This window comes from Heteronotia binoei, chromosome 10 (genome assembly GCF_032191835.1).
Source record: "Heteronotia binoei isolate CCM8104 ecotype False Entrance Well chromosome 10, APGP_CSIRO_Hbin_v1, whole genome shotgun sequence".
Taxonomy (NCBI): Eukaryota; Metazoa; Chordata; class Lepidosauria; order Squamata; family Gekkonidae; genus Heteronotia; species Heteronotia binoei.
This window is the reverse complement of record NC_083232.1, coordinates 3,427,391-3,451,865: the sequence shown is the minus strand read 5'-3', so window position 1 is coordinate 3,451,865 and position 24,475 is coordinate 3,427,391. Positions and strand designations below refer to the sequence as shown.

The following is a 24,475-nucleotide window of genomic DNA, read 5'->3' as shown; positions in this document are numbered from 1 at the left end:
GATTTTCAGAGGATGTGGTTTTTGCCAAGTCAATCGAGTGAGTCCCTCGGCTCCCCACAGTTTTGTTTCACTGCACGGTGAAGGCAGAACTTTGCTGGGAACTCTGGAGTGGGGTCATCATGGAACTGCTCCTAGTGGGTACCCTCTTGGTGTTTCTGGGGGTCTCCGGGTCAGCTTCTGCTCCTGCCGAGGGTTCCCTGGCCCCCCGCGATGCAGCCAGGGTTGTGGTGGAAACGTACAACCAGGAAACGGAAACGCAGGCCATCTTCAAGCTGCTGAAATTCAGGAGCACCCGCAAAACGGTAAGGCCGACGGGGTGTCGTCCAGCAGGAAGTCCTGCGCGGACCTAGTCCGTTGTCATCCTGCCCTTTCTGCAGGGAGCCCAGGGCAGCAAAAGGGGCTCTCTGTTCTTCAGTTTATCCTCACAACCACGCTGCAAGGTGGGCTAGGCTGATGGCCAAGCCCACCCTCCCATTCTTCACGCAGCAAGTTTGATAGCAAGTTGGGGATTTATTTTGAACCCGGGTCTCTGCTATTTGCCCCGATCTGGATGGCCCAGGCTAGCCTAGTCTCATCAGATCTCTGAAGGTTGAGCAGGGTCAGTCTTGGTTACCACTTGGATGAGAGACCACCAAGGAAGTCCATAGGTTCTACGCCAGGGGGTGACCAAACCTGCTTAACGTAAGAGTCGCATAGAATAAATATCAGATTTTTTGAGATCCGCAAGACGTGAGAGCCACAAGGAAGGAAGGGAGATGAGGGAGGAAGAGGTGGAAAGAAAGCAAATTTAATTTTAAATGAGTTCTCCAAGCTGCTGGCTGGCTTGGTTTGGAGAAGGGATTTAAAGAGAGAAATGCCTTCTCCAAGCGTGCCAGTGGGGTGGTAGGGGCTCTTTCACAATATGTGTGAAAGAGCCACATGTGGCTACCGAGCCTGGGTTTGGCCATCCCTGTTCTCCGCAAATGTCAAGACAGTGTGCAATTGCAATAAAAAAAGGCCAACGCCATGCTGGGAATTATTAGGAAAGGAATTGAAAACAAATCAGCCAGTATCATAATGCCCCTGTAGAAATCGATAGTGCGGTCTCATTTGGAGTACTGTGTACAATTCTGGTCACCGCATCTCAAAAAGGTAGTCTAGCATTGGGAAAAGTGCAGAAAAGGGCAACCAGAATTATTAAAGGTTTGGAACACTTTCCCCATGAAGAAAGATTAAAACGCTTGGGGCTCTCTAGCTTGGAGAAACGTCGACTGCGGGGTGACATGATAGAGGTTTACAAGATTATGCATGGGATGGAGAAAGTTGAGAAAGAAGTCCTTTTCTCCCTTTCTCACAATACAAGAACTCGTGGGCATTCAATGAAATTGCTGAGCAGTCAGGTTAAAACTGATAAAAGGAAGTCCTTCACCCAAAGGGTGATTTAACATGTGGAATTCACTGCCACAGGAGGTGGTGGCGGCTACAAGCATAGCCAGCTTCAAGAGGGGATTGGATAAAAATATGGAGCAGAGATCCATCAGTGGCTATTAGCCACAGTGTGTGTGTGTGTGTGTGTATTGGCCACTGTGTGACACAGAGTATTGGACTGGATGGGCCATTAGCCTGATCCAACATGGCATCTCTTATGTGACACAGTGTTGGACTGGAAGGGCCATTGGCCTGATCCAACATGGCTTCTCTTATGTGACACAGAGTGTTGGACTGGAGGGGCCATTGGCCTGATCCAACATGGCTTCTCTTATGTTCTTAAAAGTAGGCAATGGCCAACCACCTCCAAATGTCTCTTTGCCTTATAAACCCTACAGGGTCACCATACGTCATCTGTTATTTGACTGCTCTTTACTCACACACGAATAGGTGTGTACCCTGAGCTGAGTGGCCGAGGCTAGTCCAGTCTTATTAGATTTTGGAAGTTAAGCAGATTCAACCCTACTTAGCACTTGGATGGGAGATGGCCAAGGAAGTCCAGGGTCACCGCGCATAGGCAAGCAATGGCAAACCACCTCTGAACATCTCTTGCCTTAAAAACACTACAGGATCACTCTAAATCAGCTATGACTAGACCACACTTTCCACCACACTCGGATAATCCTAGTCCCAGGGCTCTAACCTCAAAATTCCATCTTCGATGGTGTTTTACTGAGTAACAACAGGCAGGAAAGAGGGAAATGGGTGATTCGATGGAGACGCAAGGGTCAGAAAGAAGGAAACAAAAGCCATAACCAAAAAAATCCACTTCTACGGTATGTATTTAGGGGTTACTTGCAATCTGGGTGAGATTTAAGAAACGGGAAAGGTGGGTTTTCCGAAGGGATCTGGAGCGATGTAGAGGCAGCATCGTACAGAAGTTTAGTGAGGATGGAATGCAGAGAACACAGAGGAGGACAACCAAAAGTATTAGGCAGTTAGAGCACCATCCATTTGAGGAAAGGCTGAAGAGGTCGGGGCATTACTGTTTGGAAGAGACAACTAAGAGGGGTTGTGATACAGGTTTAGAGAAATTTTTCTCTCCCCCCCCCCCCCAAAAAAAAAGGCTAGAACTTGAGGGCATCCAAAGGAGCTAATGGGCAGGAGGTTCAGGATGGGAAAAAAGGAAATACTACTTTATACGAAGAGCGATTAAAATATGGGATTCCCTGCCAGAGGATGTCGTGATGGCCACAGCAACAAACAGCTTGAAAGGGGGATTAGATAGATTCATGGAGGAGGTGTTTATCAATGCCTCCTAGCCAAAGTGATTGAGGAGAACCTCCATATTCAGAGGCACTAAGCCTCTGAATTCCAGTGCCGGGGGCAACATCAGGGGAAGGCCTAGGCCTCTACACCCAGCTGTTGGCCCTCCAGAATAGTTGTGTGAGACAGGAGGCTGGACTAGATGAACCCTCCCTGGTCTGACCCAGCAAGGCTCTTCTGATGTTCTCCTCAGGGGAAGGCCTCAGCCTCTCTACCCTGTTGTTGGCCCTCCAGAAGAACTGGCTGGCCACTGTGTGAGACAGGAGGCTGGACTAGGTGGAGCCTCGGTGGTCTGATCCAGGAGGGTTCTTCTGATGTTCTTCTCAGGGGCATGAAGGACAGCCAAGGACAGTCTTGGCAGCTTTAAGCAGTACCAGTGAAGGACAAAGGCCCTCTCAAAGGGAGTTTTTTGAGTGGTGTTTTCATGCAACTCCCATTCATTCTCCCAGTGGGCCGTGGCCCCACCTTGAACTAGAAATTAAACTATAATCAAAAGTTGCTGAGCGCTTTGCCATACAAAACAAAAGCTTTATGGGCCTGTTAAGTATACAATAGCTTTTGTTTCCCCCTTTCAAAAAGACAAATTACTGGAACATTCTGGAAGAGGCCTGGATGAGATCCAACTGGGGAAGAATTTCCCCTCCTGTTGTTCATCGTCTGAGTTTGAAAGCAAAATTTAAGAATATGCTCCCTAAAAACCAGAGAGGAAGGTTTGAGCGTGCCTCTTCTTGCTCTGTGTGGCCTTTTGTACACTCAGGGGGTTACAATATTAATGTTTTAATGGGAACAGGATAACTGCCTTGCCTATCGGGAGCTGCCTGACTCATATTTGTTTTCTGTGGCCCCAGAAGGTAGGACCAGAACCAATGGGTTGAAATTTAATCAAAAGCGTTTTTGGCTCAACATTAGGAAGAATTTTCTGACCGTTAGAGTGATTCTTCAGTGGAACAGGCTTCCTCGGGAGGTGGTGGGCTCTCCTTCCTTGGAGGTTTTTAAATACAGGCTAGATGGCCATCTGACGGCAGTGAAGATCTTGTGAATTTAGGGGGAGGTGTTTGTGGGTTTCCTGCATTGTGCAGGGGGTTGGACTAGATGATCCTGGAGGTCCCTTCCAGCTCTAGGATTCTATGATATGATCACCTTCTTCAAGGACTTGAAGGGCTGTCCTATAGAGGATGGTGTGGAATTGTTTTCTGTGGCCCCGGAAGGTAGGACCAGAACCAATGGGTTGAAATTAAATCAAAAGAGTTTCCGGCTCAACATTAGAAAGAATTTCCCGAGCATTAGAGCGACTCCTCAGTGGAACAGGCTTCCTCAGGAGGTGGTGGGCTCTCCTTCCTTGGAGGTTTTGAAACAGAGGCTAGATGGCCATCTGACAGCAATGAAGATCCTGTGTATTTAGGGGGAGGTGTTTGTGAGTTTCCTGCATTGTGCAGAGGGTTGGGCTAGATGACCCTAGAGGTTCCTTCCAACTCTATGATTCTATATTTATAGGACCATGAGCCTGTTAAGGCTCAACAGTACGTTATTTAGCCACACTAAGGAAGATGCTAGGGTTGCCAACCTCCAGGGGGGTAGTAGGCGAAAGAAGGAACGCTTCCGTGTAAAACATCCAAACAATAGTATTAAAGAAATAACTACGGATAACAACCACTCAGGAAATTACTTTGAATTCCTTAATAGTACTTAATAAAGCATACACTTATACAGGACAAAATATTACATTAAAACAGGAAGGGGAACAATCAATTCCCAAAACCTAACAGTTCAACAGGTACGTTCGTTTTTCTTTCTTTTTTAGGTTGACTTTGGGGGTGGAGCCAGGAGCAAGGGTGTGACAAGCACAATTGAACTCCAGAGTGAGTTCTGGCCATCACATTTAAAGGACCCGCGCACCGTTTAAATGACACTGCTCTATTGGAAATAATGAAGGATAAGGGTACCTCCTTTGGGATCTCATAGAATTGGACCCCCTGGTCCAATCTTTTTGAAACTTTGAGGGTGTTTTGAGGAGAGGCACTGGATGCTCTGCTGCAAATTTGATGCATCTACCTCAAAAAACAGCCCCCCGAGCCCCAGATACCTACAGATCAATTCTCCATTACACCCTATGGGTATCGGTCTCCATGGGGAACAATGGAGTGCCCAGCAGACATTTCCCTTCCCCCCCACCCCGCTTTGCAATGACCCTGAAGAGGGGGAAGGGCCTCCAAACCAGGGGAATCCCCTGCCCCCACCTGGGGATTGGCAACCCTAGTCTTCCCCTTGGGCTCTTCAACAGATTCAAAGCAAATGAACCCTGAAAAGTTAAGCACTATTTAAGACCTTACCATCTATAAACTCCGCCAGTTTCTTATACTGGCACATAGATGCCATAAATACAGATTAGTATTGGCAACCCTAATCTGTCCCCTTGATTCTGAGTAAACAGATCTTGCATTAAAGTCATTTCCTGTCCATTTTGTCTCAGCCGCTGAGTTCTTAAAGGGCACCACTGTTGCTCTGGAACGGGGGCGGCCAAAGCAGCTGTCGGCCTCCTCCCCTAGGAACATTAACAGGCTGCATTCCAGACTCTGAACTCACCACCAGATTGCTTCTTTAAGACCAACCAAGTTTTATTCCGAACGTACGCTTTCGTGTGCTCTAGAGAGCACACGAAAGCTTACGTTCGGAATAAAACTTGGTTGGTCTCAAGGGTGAGACTTGACTCCTGCTTTGTTCAGCTGCTTCAGACCAACACGGCTGCCCGCTTGGATCCACCAGATCGCTAGTACAAGTTGCTGGCTCATCAACACTCCGAGGTTGCAATCAGCGCTCCCCTCTAAGCCGCAGAGTCTTGTGAGCAAAAATTCTACTTTGTGAGCTGCTGCCGTTTAGAGTTGGGAGCTCCTGCATAAATCCATTTGCTCTGGGGCCATTTTACCTGAACGAAGACAAAAAAAAGTGTGAGCTGGAGATTAAAAAACTGTGAGCCAGCTCACGCTAACTCGGTTTAGAGGGAACACGAGTTGCAACTTGCAGTGGTCTAAGCGGGGATCAAGCACAAACACACACACACCCCCAATTTAAGTGGTCCTCTAACAGGGCTGCCAGCCTCGAGGTGCAACTATAAAAACCAGAAAGGTCCACGGTTGTAAATGAGTGGCAACGTATTCCAACTATTGAAGTGTATAATTCAAAAAAATCTTAAAAATACATTTAGCAGAAAGCTGATAACATCAATTTACACAAGTGAATTCCTATGGCATCAAATTGATTCGGCAAAAGCCCGGGAAAACTCGAATTAACAGTCGAGGATATATCAAATTCCACCACAATCATTTCCACACTTTAAGAGGCAATCACAGTGCCATTTTTCAGTGGTGCAAGAGCTAAACCCCAATTCCAGGAGTTGAACACGGGGCCGCACGCCGGAGCCGGCCATTTCACGCTGAATAGGCTTCCCAACCCTCCCGCCCTGGCGGGGGACCCCAGGATTTCCAGCCTCTTCCCCCGCTCCCCAAAAAAACGGAAGCGGGGGGAGAGGGGAAACGGCGCCAAGGAGCGCGGCAAGCCGCCCCATCTTGGAGCGCCCCTTCTAGGACCTGGACTCGCGGCTCGCCACGCTCCTGGCCTGCCTCCACCCTCCCCTTCTCTGATTTTACCTCAGAGGCGGGCGATGGTGATGGCGCTGTGCTGCTGCCGCCTCTTCTCGGCTTCATTTTAGCTGCTCCTCTGAGATGGGCTCAGCCGGAGGAGCAGCTACGGTGAGCGGAGAAGAGGCAGCAGCAGCACAGCAGCCGCCCGCTCCGAGATGGGGCGGCTCGCCACACTCTTTGGCGCCGTTTCCTTCCCTCCCCCCTAGCTCCACCCCAGTGTCTCCTGGCTCCACCCCCAAAGTCTCCTGGCTCCATCCCCAAAGTCCCCAGATATTTCTGAAATTGGACTTGGCAACCCTAACGCTGAATGACTTCGTCAAATGTTCGAACCAGGGCCTTGCAGCGTTTCATATATTCATTGATCAATACGTTCGACATTCCGAGTCAAGATTGCTGGCTCCTCCCGGGAAGGAGGATCTTTGTTTGATTCCTCACTGAAGTCACTCCTCTTCCCAAAATCCACCCACCCCAGGCTCCACTCCCCAAATCTCCAGGCATTTCCCAAACTAGAGTTGGCAACTCCAGAGTAACACCATTTACAGATAGGGCTGCCGATCCTTTTAGTCATTAAGGACTAAAAGTTATGGTTGTTTTGTAATTTATGATGGTGGAATTTGTATATGAGTATGTTTATTTTTGTTGACCTTGTATGATTTAATAATAGAAGCTGGTTTTCACGGTGGGTTATGTACCTTTGATTTTTTTTGTCCTTTTGCCGTGTTACTCTCTGTGTGTTGTATAGATCCTCAGTGGTTGGCAGGGGATCCTCAGGTTTGGAGACCCTCCCACTCTTCAGGGTGTTCACAAAGCGGAGAGGTGGGGATTGTCTGTTGTACACTCCCGTTATACCCTATGCTACGGAAACCAGTTCCCGGTAGGGTATAATGGAAAATTGATTGGTAGGTATCAGGGGCTCTGGGGGAGCTGTTTTTTGAGGAAAAGGCACCAAATTTTCAGCATAACATCAGACACCTCTATTTTTAAAAAATGCCAAGTTTCAAAAAGATTGGACCAGGGATCCAATTCTATGAGCCCCAAAAGAAGGCACTCCCACCCTCTATTATTTCCAATGGAAGGCACGCATTTAAAAGGAGTGTGATGGCCAGAACTCCCTTCAGAGTTCTATCATGTTTGTCTCAACCTTGCTTCTGGCTCCACCCTCCAAGTCTCCTGGCTCCAACTCCAAAGTCCCCAGATATTTCCTGAGTCAGACCTTGCGACAATATTTACAGAACTGATCTGTACAAGAGAGGGGAATGTAACTCCTCCTGGATGCTTAAAGCTGGGGTTTCAAAATCACCCCTCCTTGGATTGCCAAACTCCAGGCGGCACCTGGAGATCCCCCTGAATTGAAACCAATTTCCTGATGACGAAAACCCGTTACTCTGGAGAAAATGGCTATTTTGGTGGGTGGGCTGTATGACCTTGTACCCCACTGAATATAAGGCCATAAAGGGCACCGTCCGAAGTTGCGCTACCCCAAACATCACTCTCCCCATTCTGCATCCCCCCTTATCTCCAGAATTTCCCAACTTGCGGGGTGACATGATAGAGGTTTACAAGATAATGCATCGGATGGAGAAAGTAGAGAAAGAAGTCCTTTTCTCCCTTTCTCACAATACAAGAACTCATGGGCATTCGATGAAATTGCTGAGCAGTCAGGTTAAAACGGATAAAAGGAGGTACTTCTTCACCCAAAGGGTGATTAACATGTGGAATTCACTGCCACAGGAGGTGGTGGCGGCCACAAGTATAGCCACCTTCAAGAGGGGTTTAGATAAAAATATGGAGCAGAGGTCCATCAGTGGCTATTAGCCACAGTGTGTGTGTGTGTGTGTGTGTGTGTATATATATATATATATATATATATATATATATATATATATATATATATATATATATATATATATATATATATATATATATATATATATATATATTGGCCACTGAGTGACACAGAGTGTTGGACTGGATGGGCCATTGGCCTAATCCAACATGGCTTCTCTTCTGTTCTTAACCTGGTGCTGGCCACCCTCTCTTCTCCTCTCCCCCTACAGTTCTCCCGACCTGGTGCTGGCCACCCTCTCTTCTCCTCTCCCCCTACAGTTCTCCCGACCTGGTGCTGGCCACCCTCTCTTCTCTCCCCCTACAGTTCTCCCGACCTGGTGCTGGCCACCCTCTCTTCTCCTCTCCCCCTACAGTTCTCCCGACCTGGTGCTGGCCACCCTCTCTTCTCCTCTCCCCCTACAGTTCTCCCGACCTGGTGCTGGCCACCCTCTCTTCTCCTCTCCCCCTACAGTTCTCCCGACCTGGTGCTGGCCACCCTCTCTTCTCCTCTCCCCCTACAGTTCTCCCGACCTGGTGCTGGCCACCCTCTCTTCTCCTCTCCCCCTACAGTTCTCCCGACCTGGTGCTGGCCACCCTCTCTTCTCCTCTCCCCCTACAGTTCTCCCGACCTGGTGCTGGCCACCCTCTCTTCTCCTCTCCCCCTACAGTTCTCCCGACCTGGTGCTGGCCACCCTCTCTTCTCCTCTCCCCCTACAGTTCTCCCGACCTGGTGCTGGCCACCCTCTCTTCTCCTCTTCCCCTACAGTTCTCCCGACCTGGTGCTGGCCACCCTCTCTTCTCCTCTCCCCCTACAGTTCTCCAAACCTGGAGTTAGCCACCCTCTCTTCTCCTCTCCCCCTACAGTTCTCCCGACCTGGTGCTGGCCACCCTCTCTTCTCCTCTCCCCCTACAGTTCTCCCGACCTGGTGCTGGCCACCCTCTCTTCTCCTCTCCCCCTACAGTTCTCCCGACCTGGTGCTGGCCACCCTCTCTTCTCCTCTCCCCCTACAGTTCTCCCGACCTGGTGCTGGCCACCCTCTCTTCTCCTCTCCCCCTACAGTTCTCCCGACCTGGTGCTGGCCACCCTCTCTTCTCCTCCCCCCCTACAGTTCTCCCGACCTGGTGCTGGCCACCCTCTCTTCTCCTCTCCCCCTACAGTTCTCCCGACCTGGTGCTGGCCACCCTCTCTTCTCCTCTCCCCCTACAGTTCTCCCGACCTGGTGCTGGCCACCCTCTCTTCTCCTCTCCCCCTACAGTTCTCCCGACCTGGTGCTGGCCACCCTCTCTTCTCCTCTCCCCCTACAGTTCTCCCGACCTGGTGCTGGCCACCCTCTCTTCTCCTCTTCCCCTACAGTTCCCCCAGCCTGGTCACCCTTCTCCTCTCCCCCTGCAATTCCATGCAGCAGCCTCCAGCTGCCCATACCAGCAGTGACCTCCTTGCCTTTTCTCTCTCTGCCCAAGAGGTTTGACTGGGGCGTCCACTTCAGCATGAACTTCACCATCAAAGAGACCGGCTGCCAGAAAACAGTGTCCAGTTACAAGCCTGCAGAATGCAAGTACAAGCCCAGTGGGGTAAGTGGGGGAAAGGGAAGATCGGCCTCCGTGCCACCAAGCATGGCCTTGTCTTCAGGAAACAGAACCCGCTTTTCAACATTAGAAGCAGAAGGTAGAGTGAAAGCCCCACCCCCCATAAGCAAGGGGTCAACGGGACACAAAATAAAAGAGGTCTGGTCTGTGACATTTCTAGGCAAACCCCCCACCCCCCAGATAAGGTCAGCATAGTCATGATAAGAAATAAGGTTAGGGTTGCCAATCCCCAGGTGGGAGCAGGGGAGCCACCGGTTTGGAGGCCCTCCCCCCGCTTCAGGGTCATCAGAAAGCAGGAGGGAATGTCCACTGAGCACTCAGCATTACTCCCTTTGGAGACCTATTCCCCATAGGTATAATGGAAAATTGATGAACATATGAAGCTGCCTTATACTGAATCAGACCCTTGGTCCATCAAAGTCAGTATTGTCTTCTCAGACTGGCAGCGGCTCTCCAGGGTCTCAAGCTGAGGTTTTTCACACCTATTTGCCTGGACCCTTTTTTGGAGATGCCAGGGATTGAACCTGGGACCTTCTGCTTCCCAAGCAGATGCTCTGCCACTGAGCCACCGTCCCTCCCTTAAAGTTGCCTTAATTCCTTGTGAACATATGAAGCTGCCTTATACTGAATCAGACCCTCGGTCCATCAAAGTCAGTCTTGTCTACTCAGACTGGCAGCAGCTCTCCAGGGTCTCAAGCTGAGGTTTTTCACACCTATTTGCCTGGACCCTTTTTTGGAGATGCCAGGGATTGAACCTGGGACCTTCTGCTTCCCAAGCAGATGCTCTACCACTGAGCCACCATCCCTCCCCCTGGGGCTCATGGAGGGGGGGTTGTTTTTTGAGGCAGAGCCACCAAATTTTCCACATAGCATCTGGTGCCTCTCTTCAAAATATCCTCCGAGTTTCAAAAAGATTGAAGCAGGGGGTCTGATTCTATGAGCCTCCAAAGAAGGTGCCCCTATGCATCATTATTTCCGAATGGAGGGAAGGCGTTTAAAAGGTGTGCGGTCCCTTTCAATGGGGTGGCCAGAACTTCCCCTTTGGAGTTCAGTTCTGTTTGTCACACGCTTGCGCCTGGCTCCACCCCCAATGTCTCCCGGCTCCACCCCCAAAGTCCCCAGATATTTCTTGAATTGGACCTGGCAACCCTAAATAAGGTCGATTTCAGCCTGGGTCGGTCTGAAGCAGCGGAACAAAGTTTGAGCACAGAGGCACCTATAAGTCCCCAGATATTTCTTGAATTGGACCTGGCAACCCTAAATAAGGTCGATTTCAGCCTGGGTCGGTCTGAAGCAGCGGAACAAAGTTTGAGCACAGAGGCACCTATAAGTCCAACAGTTTTTTATTCTGGCTATAAGTGTTCACGCGCATGCCCACCTCTCCAGACACGAAGTTTATACCCAGGATAACAAAGTAGGAGTCAAGTCACCTTTAAGCCCAACAAAATTTTATTCCGAATGTAAGCTTTCGTGTGTGCATGCACACTTCTTCAGTGCGTGCACACCCGAAAGCTTCCGTTCTGAATAAAACTTCGTTAGTCTTAAAGGTGCTACTGGACTCCTACTTTCTTCTACTGCTTCAGACCAACCCGGCTCCCCGCTTGGATCTCTACCCAGAAGAAAACTTGGTGGATCTTAAAGATACTACTGGACGCAAACTCTGTTCAGTAAGCCATAAGGCGAGCCCGCTTTTGCTTAACTGAAAGCCGAGCGATCTTTGAAGGGCTGTCACTTAGAGGAGAATGGCAGGGAGCTGTTCCTGTGTTTTACTAACCCATATGATATTTCACCCCGCCCCCTCCCTCCAATATTGACTTCCCCGAAGTTATAGATTTGAATTCAATTCTAAAGGTACCACTAATCTATCAAAATATAATACTTTTAGTTACTACTAAAAATTGTCCAATATCTTTTTATGTTCCACTCTTTCTCCATATATCCTTTGAATTTCTTCCACTCCTTTTTGAATAAGTCTAAGTCATAGAGCTTTTTCACACAGCCTAAGTATTCCGGTATAGCAGCTGGCCAGTTACTGAACAGTAACGGGTTTCTGCTGGCATTTCAGACAGACCCGATTCAGTAACTGGCTGCTACCGGAATACTCTCACCTTTTCACACACTCCCGCGGCTGTCCCGGTAGTGAGGCGTGCCTGAGTCGTCACAAACAAAGAGCAGCTTCTTCCACTTTTCAACCCCTCCTTCCGGGTTGAAATCGCTATGGGGTGCTGTGTGAAATGTCCAGTATCTAACCCGGGAGCAGTTTTCGCGCCGTTTTTCGCCCGCCGGCGCGCGCGATCTCCGGCTTTTTTTTTTTTTTTTTGAACGTCAGTTTAGATTGATATAGCGATATATCGCTATATCGACCTGTCAAAACAGCACCACCATAGGGGTGGCTAGGCTCCGTTGCAATCCCTATGGTGGTGCTGTTTTGACAGGTCGATATAGCGATATATCGCTATATCGATCTAAACTGACGTTCCAAAAAAAAAAAAAGCTGGAGATCGCGCGCGCCGGCGGGCGAAAAACGGCGCGAAACCGGCTGGCGCTGGTGGAAGCGAGATAAGAGCGGAACAGTGTGAAATGGCTCGCTTCAATCACGCTTCAATCACGGAACCCAACCGGGGAAAAAAACATGTGTATGAAAACTCCCATCGCTGTCTCGGATTACTGCAAGCGGCACAATACCGACTCCCTTCCGGTTTCCACCGGTAAGTGTGAAAAGGCCCATAGTCTTTTAAAGTTTTAGTTAATTTGTCCATTTCACTCCACGATACAACTTTCACAATCCAATCCCATTTCTCTGGTATTTTTCCTTGCTTCCACAGCTGCGCATACAATGTCCTAGCAGCTGAGAGCAAGTACCAAATTAAAGTCCTGTCTTCTTTTGGAAATTTTTCTAACTGTAATCCAAGCAAAAAAGTCTCTGCAATTTTCTTGAAGTCATATCCCAACATTTTGGAGATTTCTTGTTGTTTCATATTCAAATACCCCTTCGCTTTTTCACAAGTCCACCACATATGTTCCTGATGATGGCAAAGGATAGAACTTGCAATCATGGGTTCAGATTAAGGGTGGGGAGGTGCAGGCTGGATGATGGGAGAAACTTGTTTTCTTGTTGTTCAACGGTGACATCAGCTCCCAGGGGAGCTCCCCCCTCCTGGGCAGTCTTCAGGCAGCAGCTGGGTGAACCCTGGTCAGGGATGCTCTAGGCTGAGCCTGCATTGATCAGAGGGTTGGACTAGATGGCCTCTATGGCCCCTTCCAACTCTGGGATTCCAGGATTCTCTGTTTGCAGCAGAAGAGCCCTTGCTATGGTTTCAAGTCGAGCCAAGGGTTAAAATAAACAGTGGAGGATTCCTCGGGTGTCTCCTAGCGGTTGCTGCAGCCCACCCCCACCCACCCCAGACTCGAGGCCCCGATTGGGTTGCTGTCTTGTCCTCCTGTGATCAGATCCTCTGTCGCCTAGCCTAGCCATCCGCCTTCTCAAAGCTAGTGTTGCCAACCCCCAGGCAGCGCTGTTAGACTCGTAGAGCCATCAGGCCTTCGGAATTTCATTCCTCTCATTCCCACGCTCCCCCAGCCCCATCGACTCTGGCTCTGCCTTCTTTTCCCTACAGCGACGAGTCAGACGTCTCTAGGAAGCTCACGATCTAGATAGACAAAAAGACAAAAGCCATCCCCTGTTGATTTCCTCTGAACAGCTGATATTCAGGGGGTGCCAAGCCCCCCCGTCCGAGTGGGGGTTCCCTCGCCCGGGAGGTTCCCAACCCTCCGGCCCACATTGGGTTTGTGTCACGTTCTCAGGGCTCAGGCAGGCGGGAGTCCACAGCCAGTCCAAGGTCAGCATCCAGGAAGTCAAGCAGGGGCCAAGTCAACAAAGCCAAATTGCAAACCGGAATCGGAAGGCAGTGTCCAAAAGCCAAAGGGTCAGGGTGCCAAGGAATGCGAGCAAATAAGGATCTGGAATCAGGAAAGAGCGTGGATGCAAGCCATGGAATCAACTTGTTGCTTCTATGAGGTTACCAGGTCCTGGGTGGGAGTTATATGGGAGCCTCAATCAGCCAGCTCCCTGGGTGGCAGCGACTCTGCTAGAATTCAGGGCTGAGAGATCTGAAGCATCGGCGTGCCTCATGTCTTTGCCCTGAAAGTTCTTTCCAGAGCCTTCTTCGAACTCTGGTCAGATGGGAGGGGGCGAGCTTGGAGGAGATGGGAGGGGGCGAGCTTGGAGGAGACTGATTGTCAACTACTGGCACCGGTGCCTGGAATGTGGAGAGAGTGATTGATGGACCAGCTGTTGATTGTTCACTGAGAAGCTGCTTGGCAACTCTTCCAGGTCTGTTAACCCTTCCAGCTCCCCCTCATCAGGGCTCATGACAGCTGGTGGGGGGAACCTCCCTCGACGTTGTTGGCGCAATGACATCACCCCGAAGTGACATCATTGCGCCCGCACGCAGCAGCCACTCTAGGCGTTTCCAGGAAATCTCTATGGTTTTCCCGGACGCTCCAGCCATTTGAGAGGGAAAACTCTATGGTACAATAGGTCCCCCACTGGACAACGCTGAGGACTTGGCAACCCTAGGTTTCACTGAGAGCCAATTTGGTGTAGTGGTGAGGTGTGTGGACTTTTATCTAAGAGAACCGAGTTGGATCCCTCACTCCTACACTTGCAGCTGCTGGAATGGCCTTGGGTCGGCCATAGCTCTAATATAGAGGCAGTTTGGTGTAGTGGTTAAGTGCATGGACTCTTATCTGGGAGAACCGGGTTTGATTCCCCACTCCTTCACTTGCAGCTGCTGGAATGGCCTTGGGTTAGCCATAGCTCTCATAGGAGTTGTCCTTGAGCTTCTAGGAGAGCTCTCTGAGCCCCCCACCCTGCAACTTCACAGGGTGTCCGTTGTGTGGGAGGGGGAAGGTAAAGGAGATTGTGAGTTGCTCTGATACTCTTCGGAGTGGAGGGCGGGATATAAATCCAATATCTTCATCTACCTCATAGGGTGTCTGTTGTGGGGGAGGAAGGGAAAGGAGATTGTGAGCCGCTCTGAGACTCTTCGGAGTGGAGGGCAGGATATAAATCCAATATCTTCATCTACCTCATAGGGTGTCTGTTGTGGGGGAGGAAGGGAAAGGAGATTGTGAGCCGCTCTGAGACTCTTCGGAGTGGAGGGCGGCGTATAAATCCAATATCTTCATCTACCTCACAGGGTGTCTGTTGTGGAGGGGGGGGGAAGGTAAAGGAGATTGTGAGTTGCTCTGAGACTCTTCGGAGTGGAGGGCGGGATATAAATCCAATATCTTCATCTACCTCACAGGGTGTCTGTTGTGGGGGAGGAAGCTAAAGGAGATTGTGAGCCGCTCTGAAACTCTTCGGAGTGGAGGGCGGGATATAAATCCAATATCTTCATATACCTCACAGGGTGTCTGTTGTGGGGGAGGAAGGTAAAGGAGATTGTGAGCCGCTCTAAGACTCTTCGGAGTGGAGGGCAGGATATAAATCCAATATCTTCATCTACCTCACAGGGTGTCTGTTGTGGGGGAGGAAGGGAAAGGAGATTGTGAGCCGCTCTGAGACTCTTCGGAGTGGAGGGCGGCGTATAAATCCAATATCTTCATCTACCTCACAGGGTGTCTGTTGTGGAGGGGGGGAAGGTAAAGGAGATTGTGAGTTGCTCTGAGACTCTTCGGAGTGGAGGGCAGGATATAAATCCAATATCTTCATCTACCTCACAGGGTGTCTGTTGTGGGGGAGGAAGGTAAAGGAGATTGTGAGCCGCTCTGAAACTCTTCGGAGTGGAGGGCGGGATATAAATCCAATATCTTCATATACCTCACAGGGTGTCTGTTGTGGGGGAGGAAAGTAAAGGAGATTGTGAGCCGCTCTGAGACTCTTCGGAGTGGAGGGTGGGATATAAATCCAATATCTTCATCTACCTAACAGGTTGTCTGTTGTGGGGGAGGAAGGTAAAGGAGATTGTGAGCCGCTCTGAGACTCTTCGGAGTGGAGGGTGGGGTATAAATCCAATATCTTCATCTACCTCACAGGGTGTCTGTTGTGGGGGAGGAAGGTAAAGGAGATTGTGAGCCACTCTGAGACTCTTCGGAGTGGAGGGTGGGATATAAATACAGTATCTTCATCTACCTCACAGGGTGTCTGTTGTGGGCGGGGGGGGGAGGAAGGTAAAGGAGATTGTGAGCATTGCCAGCCGTTCGATTGGTTCCCTGTCACTCTGCCTTTGGAATGCGGTCTGAGAAGTGTAGATGCCCTTAAGTGGACATGCTCATCCTGGGACGAACTTCAGCCATTGATTTCTGCAGATCAGACATCTGCTAAAGGCACAGAAGCGAGTGAGGCTGAAAGGTTTCTGTTTAGTTGGCAACACTATGAAGAGGCTTGGTGAGATCTGGAGGGCCGAGAGGTGGGTAAAGCAGAAAGCGTGCCTCAGATGGGCCTGATTTTCAAATATTTCTTCTCAGGTAGTAAAGGAATGTTCAGCCGAGGTTTCCTTCCTTAACTTCATGCAAGATACACCTCTGACTTCTATCCAGTGCAACCCCTTGCAGGTGAGTTGTTTCCTGGGAAAGAGTTACCAAGTTGGGCAATTCTTGGAGATTTGAGGGTGCAGCCGGAGAGGGCAGAGTTAAAATCAGACCATTGAAAGCCCACCTGGTCCAGTGTCCTGTCTCACACAGTGGCCAACCAATTCCTCTGGAGGGCCAACAACAGGGCAGAGAGGCTGAGGCCTTCCCCTGAGAAGAACCTTAGAAGAGCCCTGCTGGGTCAGACCAGGGAGGGTCCATCTAGTCCAGCCTCCTGTCTCACACAGTGGCCAACCAATTCCTCTGGAGGCCAACAACAGGGCAGAGAGGCTGAGGCCTTCCCCTGAGAAGAACCTTAGAACAGCCTTGCTGGGTCAGACCAGTGAGGGTCCATCTAATCCAGCCTCCTGTCTCACACAGTGGCCAACCAGTTCCTCTGGAGGGCCAACCACAGGGCAGAGAGGCTGAGGCCTTCCCCTGAGAAGAACATCAGAAGAGTCCTGCTGGATCAGACCAGTGAGGGTCCACCTAGTCCAGCCTCCTGTCTCACACAGTGGCCAACCAATTCCTCTGGAGGCCAACAACAGGGCAGAGAGGCCGAGGTCTTCCCCTGAGAAGAACCTCAGAAGAGCCCTGCTGGATCAGTTTGTGTGGAGTTTTGAAGGCAAAGATACATTTAAAGCTGGAATCCTCTGCCTTCCAGCTGCAGTGCTACAGCCCGTCCTAACTCTTTGATTCTCCTGAACCTGTGAATTGGGCCTTGAAGTCTTCACAGCCTGGACGGCAATAAAACAGCTGTTTTCATCATCTCTGAGGCAGTCAACACATCTTTTGATTTGCTCTTTATGTGGTTAAACAGAGCTTGAGCATGAGTTAAATCAATGGTGTGGTCTCATTTGGAATACTGTGTACAATTCTGACCACCGCACCTTAAAAAGGATATTATAACATTGGAAAAAGTCCAGAAAAGGGGAACTAGAATGATTAAAGGTTTGGAACATTTTCTGTATGAAGAAAGGTTAAAACGCTTGGGGCTCTTGAGCTTGGAGAAACATCGACTGCGGGGTGACATGATAGAGGTTTATAAGATGATGCATGGGATGGAGAAAGGAGAGGAAGAAGTTCTTTTCTCCCTTTCTCACAATACAAGAACTCGTGGGCATTCGATGAAATTGCTAAGCAGTCAGGTTAGAACAGATAAAAGGAAGTCCTTCTTCACCCAAAGGGTGATTAACATGTAGAATTCACTGCCACAGGTGGTGATGGCTACAAGCATAGCCAGCTTCAAGAGGGGATTGGATAAAAAATATGGAGCAGAGGTCCATCAGTGGCTATTAGCCACAGTATATATGTGTGTGTTTGTATGTGTGTATATGTATGCATGTATGTGTGTGTGTGTATACACACACACATATATTGGCCACTGTGTGACACAGAGTGTTGGACTGGATGGGCCATTGGCCTGATCCAACAGGGCTTCTCTTATGTTCTTATAGGGTTTGAATTTAAGAATCTAGAAGCAATCTGGGAGAGATTTATGTCTCCATCCAGAAGGTGGCGCTATAAGGCATACATCCTGTCCTGGCCTAGAAACAGTGAGTTTTGCAGGGGGCATGGTAGCCACTTAAGACCTGGAATACTATGCATTGAGCAAACACAAAAGTACCTCTGAGCATATACAGAATGCCTTTGCCTCCTCACTAATGCTGGGTTGACACGTGCCACAAAACTAAACGGCAGAGCTCTGTGCTTGGGAATTGACTGTACCACTTCAGATACCGAGTTTCAAGTTTTCAGGTTTACCTGCATTCTTAAAAAAAATTCTGGGCAAACAGAATGGTAGCAGAGCACGAAGGGAGGCTGTGCCTCCATGCATAGGGTTGCCAACTCCAGGTGGGACCTAGAGATCTTCTGGAATTACAGCAGCTCTCCAGATGACGAAAACAGAACAACAGAGAATCCCAGAACATGAGAGAAGTCATGTTGGATCAGACCAGTGGCCCATCCAGTCCAACACTCTGTGTCACATAAGAACATAAGAGAAGCCATGTTGGATCAGGCCAGTGGCCCAATCAGTCCAACACTCTGTGTCACATAAGAACATAAGAGAATCCGCGTTGGATCAGGCCAATGGCCCATCCAGTCCAACACTCTGGGTCACATAAGAACCTAAGAGAAGCCATGTTGGATCAGGCGAATGGTCCATCCAGTCCAACACTGTGTCACATTAGAACATAAGAGAAGCCATGTTGGATCAAGCCAATGGCCCCTCCAGTCCAACATTCTGTGTCACATAAGAACATAAGAGAAGCCATGTTGGATCAGGCCAGTGGCCCATCCAGTCCAACACTCTGTGTCACATAAGAACATAAGAGAAGCCCTGTGGGATCAGGCCAATGGCCCCTCCAGTCCAACATTCTGTGTCACATAAGAACATAAGAGAAGCCATGTTGGATCAAGCCAATGGCCCCTCCAGTCCAACACTCTGTGTCACATAAGAACATAAGAGAAGCCCTGTTGGATCAGGCCAATGGCCCATCCAGTCCAACACTCTATGTCACATAAGAACATAAGAGAAGCCGTGTTGGATCAGGGCAATGGCCCCTGCAGTCCAACACTCTGTGTCACATAAGAACATAAGAGAAGCCATGTTGGATCAAGCCAATGGCCCATCAAGTTCAACACTCGGTCTCATACAGGAGCCCAAACCCAACAGGCGTCAGGAGATGCAGAGATCCTCTATACCAGAAATTTAGGGGCAAGCGATGGTGGCTGCTAAGCAAGTGTTTCCTCGGGCTGGAGGCCCAGCCATTTCCGCCCCTCAACTCAACAACGAACAGAGGCCCAAGAAGTCGTTAACCTCTTTTTTGTTCTTTCCCCCATCTTAGCGGACCAGTGGCGGGAAGTCCAGCTCCCCCGCCAGGCCCCAGGCGGCGCCCGCTGTGCCCAGAATACATGTGGAACATTACATGCCATCTGCTTATATCACTGCAGCGCAGATGAAAATGGAAGTCGAGTGAGGGCAACGCTGAGGGCGAGCCGGCCAAAGGTGCGTCTCGGAGCTTGAGGCCTCGTCTGCACAACCAGAGTCGCTCAGGATGCTCCCTGGAAAGGCCTTTGGTGTCAAGAATGCCCAGCTGCACTCGCTTGCCTGGAGGAATGTTACTTTCTGCTCCTTGTATCCACACATGTTCCGCATTCCAGCTCAAGCCTCCGCCTAGGGTTGCCAATCCCCAGGTGGGGGCAGGGGATCCCCCGGTTTGAAGGCCCTCCCCTCGCTTCAGGGTCGTCGGAAAGCGGGGGGAGGGGAGGGAAATGTCTTCTGGGAGCTCTTATTTCCTATGGAGATTTATTCCCATAGAAAATCATGGAGAATTGATCCGCGGGTATCTGGGCTCTGAGGGGGCTGTTTTTTTGGGGTAGAGGCACCAAATTTTCCATATAGCATCTAGTGCCTCTCCCCAAAATACCTCCTGAGTTTCAAAATGATTGGACCAGGGGGTCCAATTCTATGAGCCCCAAAAGGAGGTGCCCCTATCCTTCATTATTTCCTATGGAAGGAAGGCATTGAAAAGGCGTGCCGTCCCTTTAAATGTGATGGCCAGAACTCCCTTTGGAGTTCAATGATGCTTGTCACAGCCTTGATCTTGGCTCCACCCCTAATGTCTCCCGGCTCCACCCCCAAAGTCTCCTGGCTCCACCCCCAAAGCCCCCAGATATTTCTTGCATTGGACTTGGCAACCCTTCCTCCGCCTTTTGTGTTGCTTCGCTTTGCTTTTTTGGAGTAGGGTTTCCAAGTCCAATGCAAGAAATATCTGGGGGCTTTGGGGGTGGAGCCAGGAGATGTTAGGGGTGGAGCCAGGAGCCAGGTTGTGACAGTCACAATTGAACTCCAAAGGGAGTCCTGGCCATCGCATTGAAAGGGACCGCACACCTTTTCAATGCCTTCCTTCCATTGAAAATAATGAAGGATAGGGACACCTTCTTTTGGGACCCATAGAATTGGGCTCCCTGGTCCAATCTTTTTGAAACTTGGAAGGGGTTTTGAAGAGAGGGGTTGAACACCATCCTGCAAGTTTGGTGCCTCTAACTCAAAAAACAGCCCGCCCAGAGCCCCAGATACCCATGGATCAATTCACCATTATACCGTATAGCAGGGGTGGCCAACGGTAGCTCTCCAGATGTTTTTTTTGCCTACAACTCCCATCAGCCCCAGCCAGCATGGCTAATGGCTGGGGCTGATGAGAGTTGTAGGCAAAAAACATCTGGAGAGCTACCGTTGGCCACCCCTGCCCTATAGGAATCGGTCTCCATAGGGAATAATGGAGTGCTCAGCAGACATTTCTCTACCCCCCCTTTTTTTATAACCCTGAAGTGGGGAGAGGACCTCCAAACCGGGAGGTCCCCTGCCCCCACCTGGGAATTAGCAACCCTGTTTTGGAGTGAGTTTGCGCACGCTCCTGAACGCAACCGTAGTGTCCTTTGTGCAACCCCTGCAGACGTTTCACAATCCATGTGCAATGTTTTGCTTGTCATGGTTGCGACAGGCTGCTCTCCTGTCGGGGGTGAGCAAATCTTGCTGCTCGGCTCAGCTCTTTTGTTTCTGCTTTCTGATGTCACCAGCTTGGTTGTTGCCGGCTGGTCACTCCTTCGTTAGGCCAGTTGCTGATTAATTATGCAGGGTTGTTGGTGACTGTTGCAGAGGTCTGCCTTCAATCTTGTCAATAAAGCACGCCTTTCTGAGGAATCCATGCTTCTACTGTGCTTTTTCTTTTTCTTTTTTGCCCAGTTCAAAAGCACTTGACAGCGTCGCCCCTGGAACTCCCTGCTACTCGAGGAGGGCGATTGGTGGGAAACACATAGCTAAATCCATTCCCCTGCGTTGGGTATTGCAAGGTACATGGGATCAGATCTTTAAACCTGAAAGGGAAGCACCTGCTGAATCGCAAAGTTCAGAACTCTGAGCGCTCTCAGCCTTACCTCCCTCACAGGGTGTCTGTTGTAGGGAGGGGAAGAGAAAGGAGATGTAAACTGCTCGGAGACGCCGAGTGAAGGGTGGGGTATAAATCCAAGCTCTTCTGCTTCTTGCAGCCCTTGCTGGGCAGAAAGCTCTTGTCGCTGTGCCTAGGGTTGCCAAGTCCAATTCAAGAAATATCTGGGGACTTTGGGGGTGGAGCCAGGAGACTTTGGGGGTGGAGCCAGGAGACATTGGAGGCGGAGCCAAGATCAAGGCTGTGACAAGCATCACTGAACTCCAAAGGGAGTTCTGGCCCTCACATTTAAAGGGACGGCACACCTTTTCAATGCCTTCCTTCCATAGGAAATCATGAAGGATAGGGGCACCTTCTTTTGGGGCTCATAGAATTGGACCCCCTGGTCCAATCGTTTTGAAACTTGGGAGGTATTTTGGGGAGAGGCACTGGATGCTATACTGAAAATTTGGTGCCTCTACCTCAAACAACAGCCCCCCCCCCCAGAGCCCCAGATACTCGCGGATCAATTCTCCATTATTTTCTATGGGAATAAATCTCCATAGGGAATAATAGAGTTCCCAGCAGACATTCCCCTCCCCTCCCCCCTCTTTCTGACGACCCTAAAGCGGGGGGGGGCTCCAAACCGGGGGATCCCCTGCCCCCACCTGGGGATTGGCAACCCTGCCTCCCTCACAAGGTGTCTGTTGTAGGGAGGCGAAGGGAAAGGAGATGTAAACTGCTCGGAGACTCCGAGTGAAGGGTGGGGTATAAATCCAGTCTCTTCTGCTTCTTGCAGCCTCTGTTGTGCAGAAAGCTCTTGTCACCGTGGCCCAAGCCCTGGTATCCTTTCGATTAGATTACTGTCATGTGTTCTCCGTGGGACTGCCCTTAAAGACTGTTTAGAAACTACAGTTGGTGAAGAATGCTTATTAGCCAAATTTCTGGAGTCTCCTCTTTTTGATGGGGAAATCAGCAAGAGGTAGGTAAAGCTATTTTGGAGCGGGGTACTTTCCACCAATAATACGAAGGCCCAGGATCAGAAAGAAGACCCCAGATTTAAAATAGTTTAAATAGTTCCTTAGAAAAATATGTAGAAAGGCTATCACACATAAAGCAATCCAAAATACAATCAAGAGGCTAAGGAAATCAGGGGTGAAGAACAGAGACTTTTTGGAATTATTACAGAGGTGATATTTACCTATCTACAGGGCAGGAACGCAGTTCCGGCTGACTTGGCATCAGGGGGTGTGGCCTAATATACAAATGAACTTCTGTTGATGTTTTTCCCTACAAAAAAGCCCTATGCTAAATAATGGTGATGTCAGGGGGTGTGGCCTAATATGAAAATGAGTTCCTGCTGGGCTTTTTCTACAAAAAAGGCCCTGCCTATCTCGATGTGCAGAAATCCGTGTCGAAATTAAAGATGGGGATGCACACAGCCATCGTGCCACGTCTAAGAGGCCCATCACTTAGAGGGGTGCCCTCTAAGTGATGTCTATGTGCCCACAGATTGAACACGGAGGTGTGGTTTGCTCTCACATTTTATAGGATATGTGGGGGATGGAGACCCGCTCCTGGAATATGATTGAGTTAATGATCGTAGATGGCTTTCCTGGGTGTTCTGAATAGATTCCCAGTTTAAAACAAAAAGGAGAAAATGGCTCTTAAAGGTTGCCAGATAGAGACATGATGAGTTAATGCAGGGGTGTCAAACATGTGGCCTGGGGGTCAAATCAGGCCCCCCCCCCAAAGGGCTCCTATCAGACCTCCGAACAACTGGCTGTCATCCACTTCCTTGTCCCTCTCTCTTGCTTCCTTCTGCATCACAACTTGCTTTGTAAGGCTTGCTCAGTTGCACAGAAGCTACAGAGCAAAGCCTCTATTTTCTCCATTGGCTGAGTCTCCTCCCTTGGGGAGGAAGGGAGACTTGCTTTGCCAAGCTCTGTCAATTGCACAGCAGAGCTACTGAGCCAAGCCTCTCTTCCTTCTATTGGCTGAGGCTCCTCCCCCTCCTGGTCCCCTGGGGAAGGAAGGACAGAGCCAGAGCTTCCTTTGCCCAGTTCTCTGGATCCTGTGAGAGAGATACAAAGAAAGCACCTTTAAGACCAACTGCTAACGTTTTAAGCATGTTTTAACGCAAAAGAAATATTTTTTTAAAATTGTGTTTGGCTGTGTCCTTTATATCGTTTATATCACTGCTTTTTGTTGTTTGTTCGCACGGTCTTTGCTACCCCATGGACAAAGTCACGCCAGGCCCTCCTGTCTTCCGCCATCCTCCGAAGTCTGCTCAAATTCGTGTTAGTTACATCAGTAACGCTGTCCAGCCATCTCCTCTTTTGCCGTCCCCTTCTTCTTTGGCCTTCTGTCTTTCCCAGCATCAGGGTCTTCTCCAGGGAGTGCTCCCTTCTCATTGGGTGGCCAAAGTCTTGGAGCTTCAGCTTCAGCATCTGACCTTCCAAGGAACAGTCTGGGTTCATTTCCCTTAAGACTGACTGATTTGTTCTTCTTGCAGTCCAAGGGACTCTAGTTGTGTTGTTGTTCAGTCGCACAGTCGAGTCTGACTCTTTGTGACCCCGTGGACAAAGTCACTCCAGGCCCTCCTGTCCTCCACCATCCTCCGAAGCCTGCTCGAATTCGTGTTTGTTACATCAGTAATGCTGTCCAGCCATCTCCTCTTTTGCCGTCCCTTTCTTCTTCTGCCTTCTGTCTTTCCCGCAACAGGGTCTTCTCCAGGGAGTGCTCCCTTCTCCTTGGGTGGCCAAAGTCTTTGAGCTTCAGCTTCAGCATCTGACCTTCCAGGGAACAGTCTGGGTTGATTTCCTTTAGGACTGACTGATTGGATCTTCTTGCAGTCCAAGGGACTCTCAAGAGTCTTCTCCAGCACCACAGCTCAAAAGCATCTATTCTTCTGCGCTCAGCCTTCCTTATGGTCCAGCTCTCACAGCCATACATTACTACTGGGTATATTTCTGCTACCTAATCTTAAATAGGAACGTGGCCTGGCCCAACAAGGTCTCATTAATGTCAGATCCAGTCCTCATAACAAATGAGTTTGGCATCCCTGTGTTAATGTTTTCTATTCATTTTATCTCAACACTCTGAAATAGGGTTGCCAAGTCCAATTCAAGAAATATCTGGGGACTTTGGGGGTGGAGCCAGGAGACTTTGGGGGTGGAGCCAGGA

At 49.7% G+C, this 24,475-nt stretch overlaps 1 protein-coding gene across 2 annotated transcripts; it reads left to right on the top strand.

Moving 5' to 3' along the window:
• The first annotated feature begins 13 nt into the window (after positions 1-13).
• On the top strand, positions 14-19,348 carry LOC132578112 (cathelicidin-3-like). 2 transcript variants are annotated; one of them, XM_060247956.1, is made up of 4 exons: positions 14-302; positions 9,660-9,770; positions 16,257-16,343; positions 19,208-19,348. In XM_060247956.1, the coding sequence occupies exons 1-4, from the start codon at positions 120-122 to the stop codon at positions 19,337-19,339; spliced, it is 513 nt and encodes a 170-aa protein (XP_060103939.1). In that variant the 5' UTR covers positions 14-119; the 3' UTR covers positions 19,340-19,348. The 2 variants fall into 2 exon arrangements, with proteins under 2 accessions (XP_060103939.1, XP_060103940.1); XM_060247957.1 differs by having other exon boundaries at positions 23-302; positions 9,660-9,774; positions 16,261-16,343.
• Positions 19,349-24,475: the final 5,127 nt, after the last annotated feature.

Excerpts from the sequence above, each read along its gene's own strand:
- LOC132578112 (XM_060247956.1), top strand. The coding sequence starts at position 120 with ATGGAACTGCTCCTAGTGGGTACCCTCTTGGTGTTTCTGGGGGTCTCC. Across the intron at positions 303-9,659 it reads TCAGGAGCACCCGCAAAACG|AGGTTTGACTGGGGCGTCCA; the intron begins GTAAGGCCGACG and ends TCTCTGCCCAAG. Across the intron at positions 9,771-16,256 it reads GCAAGTACAAGCCCAGTGGG|GTAGTAAAGGAATGTTCAGC; the intron begins GTAAGTGGGGGA and ends ATTTCTTCTCAG.